We start from the raw sequence: 6,624 nt of genomic DNA on the forward strand, positions 1-6,624 counted from the left end.
TTTGGAAGCTTGTGCAGACAATAAAGTTCTAAATAATTGTTGAAATAGCAGGATCACCATAACAGATAATGTTGAACCAGCTTCTTGTTTGTTATAACACACTACTAACACAGTTAAAAACTGTTGAAAGAGCAGAATCACCAGAACAGATGATGTTGACTCAACATCTCATTTATAAAAATACACTCAGTGTGAAATAAGTAATCTTGAAGATATAATATATGCACTCAAAAATAGAAAAAGTTAAAAGCCAATCTCACAAATAGATATTAATGTGGAAAGATAGAGCTATGCCTACAAAAGAGCCAGAAGATCCAATTATAAAAACTGAAAAATATTTTAAGGAAAAATGAATATTGGAGGCACTCACGATTTTTGGTTTTTAGCATTTAACTTGCTAGAAAAAATGTTGTCTTTCTCCAAGAAAATTCATTAATCTGAACTTTTTCAAATACTTTAGTGGTGGTACATTAATAGAACATCAAATAATGAACTATTCATGTGCCATGTCCGCTACCAAACCGGAATAACTTAAAGAAATACATTATAATAGTTATGTTTTATTTTGCAAAGTACCCTAAGGTGTATGATGTTTGAACCTCTGGTGATAATGCTGGTTAATAAATTTGTATTAACGTACAGAAAACCCATGAAACATTATTCTAGTTCAAGGATAGATCTTTTTGTTATAGAAAATCTTAATGAAAAGTAAGCTACCCATGATCAAGGTTGTACATCATGACTAGTTCTGGAAATACCAGAGTAAGCAAGCATCCTATTGGTTATCTCTAGAAATTAACAAATCCAAAAATGTTTGTTCATATGAAGACATCTACAAAGAGCTTTTGTTGTAGTATGTAATCTCCATTGATAAACCAGTTTTAAATTCTCTAAGACTTCTACTTAGGGACAGAAAATAAACCAAGAGGGAAAACAATGAAAACAAGAGAATATCCATTCCTAGGTTAAATTTTAGCTATTTTAATAATAATAATCCTATAAAACTAAACTTCTATCCCATTATGGATAAGAGATGGGGAAATGTCCTTTTTAGAAACTAAAGAAGTTCACAAGTGAATAATTATTTTAAAAAAATCATAATTCAGTTTGAAAGATGATGTGTTTAGAAAGAGGGAAAATAATTCTTTAAGAAAGGTAAGATATCACTGAACAAACAAATGGTGCAGTAAAATAGAAAACAGGTATTTCTGAAATTAAGCATGTAATTTTGATTACTGGTTGTGTGGAATTTAATCATCATGTCAAATATTTTGAACTAAAGTACTACTGGTGAATACTGATAAAAATTACTGCCAGTGTTTGCATTCTGTGGTTTGTTTCATAAATTCCAATATTTAAAAACAGTGGGTTGAATGAAAGTTGGATCAAAAAAATATTTTAATGCTGCATAGGTTACTAACCATAGTACAGTTAAAATGAGATTTTTCATAACATTTATTTCCACACCTGCATCCTAAACATTTTAATTAATAAGAGAAAACCCATTATAATGATATTGTAAATGCAAACTTTCTATGAGAGCTTTAACAGTACACATTAATACACACACAATTTTTGGATGTTTTTGTAATATATCAATTACTCTTAAAAAGGATATATATATTTACAGGAATTTACTAAATTGTTAAGAAAAGAAAAACATAGAACAAAAACTGAGAAATTTCTATCAGTTATTCCTCAGATAGTATCATAAATATTTACAATTGGCTTCCAAATAATACAACTTTTGATGACTCTTGTTCACCAATGTTACAACCTGCAAGTTATATTGTTTTCATAATGATTCTTATAACGAAACATTTATTTAGGTCTAAAAATTCACAATGGTAATGAAATCCTCTTCAGAACTAAACTCAAAGTGTCAAGTTGAAAACAATTTTATGATACTTAGAATACATTTCTAAGAATATTGCTTCAAATATTTTAAGCACTATCAACTTATGAAGTAGGCTTTCCAATATTTACAAGATTACTCAATACATTACTACAGTTACTTGTACACTTGTTAGATACATCTTAAAAGGATTATCTTAATAATTTTGTATACATCTTAATAGACTGCAATTGCTTGTTGAAATTTTGACTTCTATACTGAGGCCTTTTTTAGATCTTTGTTTATGAAGTTCCATCCACTAGAATTCATCCTCAAGAGAGCTCTTAGTAAGAAGTTTTACTTAGAGGAAATAATATTGCAATTAAGGTAAAATGTTCTGGTTGTAATTATTTCTAGAACATTTATTTCTGTAACAACAGTGCTTTATGTTTTAAGAACAAAATAATGTAAAGCTTATCCTTAGTGCTACATATATTCCTTAGTTCAGTATATACAAACAAGTACAAAGCATGTTTTGTTTACTTTGATCCACTTAGGACAACATACTTGATGAACATTAACATGTTAAAAGTTACCAAAAAATCACTACATTAAGATTTTAGTCAATAAAAATTCAGACAGCCCCTTTATCAATTTTCACTTAAGCTCACCTCTTACGATAACAGCATCGATACATACTGGAACTTATGTGGAATATGGTTTTATACTTTTATCGCCTTTTTTTATGTTGCAATTGTAGAAAGAAAAAAAGTTTTTTTGGTAAAATTATCACAAGTATCTTGTAATTTAAACACTGATTATTTCAATGTAACCCAACTAAATTAGAATCATACACAACTTACTAATTTATTCTACTTAGGTTGTTTGTATCAGTACAAAGGTGCACACTGGGCTATCTGTACTCTGTCCACCAATGGAAATCTGACCTCAGATTTTAATATCTTAAATATAAGTTTACCTTGACCTACCTGTACAATATTATCATTTTTCTGAATTTAATTTGGACATAATGAAAATTATACTACAAAACCCTTCATCTTACTTTGTCAATTGCTAGTTAGTTTTTATGCTTTTTATTAGATTTTAACAGGATATTTCTGAATGAAAGAGATCATAGCCATATCTGGTTTGCTAAGTTTAGTTAAACTCCATTGATACTTGTTACAATGAATCTCTCTACAATCATCTTTCTTATCATTGGGCATACAGTGTTCACGAACAATTAGTTCTTATTAATTAGTAGAAAAATAGGAAGAAATAACCTACTGGTATATTTATAAATAATCTATCTTGTAAACTTCTGTCATTTAAACTTGAAAAGGAGGAAACTACTTTTTAGAAAATAAAAGTTTTGATATGGCTTGACTTGGAAATGAGAAACAAACATTAAAAATGTACCTGAGGAAGACAAAAGTTCATCAGAATGTCACACAATAATAGTGTTGTTTCATTACCCAGTCAAACTGCATGAAAACTTTTATTTAAATCTACAGTCTACTAAACAGCTAAAGGAAAATGCTGGTTACAACTCAGTAATTACTGAATATTCTTTCTATAAGCCACTAGTGCATTGTAGCAAGCCTTTTAGCCAGCAATCCATTCACCCATCTCTTTTATGGGCAGTCATCTCTCAAGACAGGCAAAAACTTGTAGATCAATGAAATTATAAAATTAACTGCAGTACAATCAAATATGTTTGTCCTTTACCATTTAATAAAACTCTTCGATTTCTTTTGTTGTTCTTTACTTTACTGTTTACAAACATTGGTATCAATCAGCACTTTGACTTTTGATGCTTCATTTTTGACCTGATTCAAATAATTTTTCATAAGAACTTTAACCATGTCAGGATCAGAGAGGTGTCATAAGTATCCTCCAATTCATTTCTTCTCAGAGTAACAAAAAAATACATGAAACTTTCAATAAACATACTAAATAGTACATAGTTTTGAATTTAAAAAACAAAACAAAAACTGTATAATTTTATTCAACATTACCTTCATCTTGAAGATTAAGAAATTTCCAAAATGCTGTTGGGAGACTGTTTCAAAAAACTCATTTACACCTAGAATTCAAATTTTTCTTCACTGTTGATCAGAATGTTCCATTTCATGTGTCCTGTCAGTTTTAATTGGGTTGACACTTGCTAATATATTTCTTTACACTTTATTTTGCTGATCACAACAGTCACCACTTCAGTCTTTAAATCACAAAAAAAGCTATCCAAGATTTATCACTAACAATGGATCTCACCTTTCTAAATTGTGTCACCATTACCTTTGTCAAGCAAGGTAACAATACTCTTGGTCAAGATGATTTACCTCCCACAAATATAGATTATTTCCATTAAATTGTAAGTTAATTTGTTGATGTACATTGTTTAAATTACTAATATTTGATAAATAATTATATGAAACATTAGAATATTTTATTGTCACTTACTCTTTTGTTCATTAGAATAAACTATGAGCATGTCAACATTAAAAAATTCTGTTAAATAATGTACTGAATCTTTTTTTGAACCATAGAATATAAGATATAATGATGTCCAACTTTAACAAATTCTGCAAATACAAAATTCTAGATTTTCTTATGTGAAAAAATGTATAAAAATCAACAGGTGTAAATACTGTTAAACTGAAATAAAATCCTTATTAGTAATTCACCAGAATTAATCTCAGAGTAGCTGATAGGCAATTTTCAAGGCCTGACTATTAAATACTCTGATGAAGGATAATTAAAATTTTAAAGCTAGTTCTATGAAAGTCTTGCTTCCAATATCATTACAAATAGACATTCAATGAAATAACAGCCATAGACTACAGTTAATTACGTGTTCTTGAGGAATGAAGTGTCAACTGTTTTCTCAAACAACAGTTTTTTTGGTTTATTCAAAACATCTATCATACTTTTCAATCTGTTTCTTTAAAGAACAAAATCATTTTTAATTTTTAAAATAAAAAGTTGAGAAGGAGGCACTTTAATGAAAATTATACCATTTCTACCAACCTTAACCTAGTAATTACTCTAATTAAAAGATTTATAGATGCATACTATAAAACACACATCACCAGATTAGGTTAACATGTTTCTCTTCTTTAGTGAAAATGTATTGCACATTTTTGCACCAGTGGAAACACCTGACAAAAACATTATATAAAAGCAGTTTGACATTCTCTAAGCAACGGGACATTTCTATTTTTCCATGTATTGTCAATAGACAACTAACCAACTATTTTCCATTATACATATGCTAAGAAATGCAAACTTGCAATCATGGCCGAGTTTTTTTAACAATGATGTCAGCATCCAATTAATTTGATATATATATACCTTCTAGTAACATACACACACAAATATTAACAGAAATATGATTTTAAGCAGTGAAGTATATCTTTATCATAACTACAAACTCCTCAAGTTTTTAGTTCTTAAATGATTCAACATACGCAAAGACAGTACATTAATTCTTTCTTGGAGCTAATTTGGAGAAAGAGTTACTCAGAAAATAGCATATCCATTTCTCTACAAAAATGAAAGAAAAATAAACTAACAATTATGTTTGGACACAAACCAAACCCCTTCTTGCCCATTTTTAACCCTGAGTATGACTGTGTGAAAAAAATATTTCCTATGTTTAATAAACAAGTTAAGGTACTTAAGATAACAAAGAAATCCATACTTCCAATTCTTTTCCATTGATAAATTATATGCAGTGAATGCAAAAAAACTTCAGTGTAATTTAAGAGCAAATGCATATTTCCTGATAAACTTTTTTGAGTTTGTTTAGAATATTGACTTCTAATATCACTGTTTTTCACCATGACCAATTCTTAAAAAAAAAAAAAAAATTGTGCAAATATGGCAAGATAAAAGAAATTGTTCCTACTTGTATCTGAAAATAAGCCCTTTATTCTTGACCAGATAAAGTTTATGACTAAAATAATTACACTATTTCAAATTAATTGTGTGTTAGAACTGAGATAAATTTTGGAATGATATTTTTCAATGCTAACTCTAAATCTGCAATAAGAAGTTGTATTTTACTAGAATTAGAGTTTTCATTTGGTAAATGTTTCAAAATTCTCAAATGTTTAGTACCTATCATTCATTTTTATTCAATATAACTAACATTAAGTCGCCAAAAATATCACAATACCTAAAAGCATAAAATCTTAGTTTAATATGCATGTGGCATGGGTTTCCAAATCTACTTTGGTCAGTGACTTGTAACACAAAATATATGTCTGTAGTTATAATATAGCCAATCTCAATAAGAAGCTTAAAGCATGATAAATACTCACTGTTATTCTATGATATTTAAAATAAACTACAAGGAGAACAAATCAATTAAAATAAAAAGATGAAAAGAAACCCTGTATGTGATGTTGTCCAATAAATGTCTAGTAACACAGTGACAGATACTCAAATTTTCATTATACTGAAACACATCTAGCATGAACAGTCAGGGCGTCGCTGTTGTTGTTGCTGACGATTCAATCTCCGAAAAGATGCATCTCCATACTGAATACCTGAACCAATTCTCTCTGGATCAAGTTCTCCTAAAAATTAAAAGTTACATCAAAATATTGACGTTAGCATAGGCATACTTCTAGCACCAAATGTACAAAACATGTTATAGCTCCCTCATCAAGATTTTCCCAAAAAAGTTATTGACGTAATGAACAGCACCAAAGAAAAACCTCACAGTCACCAATTATATGAACTGTCTAAATCACAATAAATGTTTACACAATACACTCACATCT

At 28.9% G+C, this 6,624-nt stretch overlaps 1 protein-coding gene across 1 annotated transcript in view; it reads right to left on the minus strand.

The window, feature by feature from the left end:
* Nucleotides 1-1,380: 1,380 nt before the first annotated feature.
* Nucleotides 1,381-6,624, minus strand: part of LOC143228396 (ras-related protein Rab-4B-like) — a 16,223-nt gene continuing 10,979 nt past the window's right edge. The window contains exon 5 of the mRNA XM_076459660.1: nt 1,381-6,421. Within this exon, the coding sequence (XP_076315775.1) occupies nt 6,308-6,421 (114 nt within the window). The 3' untranslated portion in view covers nt 1,381-6,307. The remainder of the gene's footprint in view (nt 6,422-6,624) is intronic.

The sequence above is a fragment of the Tachypleus tridentatus genome, chromosome 10 (assembly GCF_004210375.1).
Source record: "Tachypleus tridentatus isolate NWPU-2018 chromosome 10, ASM421037v1, whole genome shotgun sequence".
In the NCBI taxonomy this organism is placed as follows: Eukaryota; Metazoa; Arthropoda; class Merostomata; order Xiphosura; family Limulidae; genus Tachypleus; species Tachypleus tridentatus.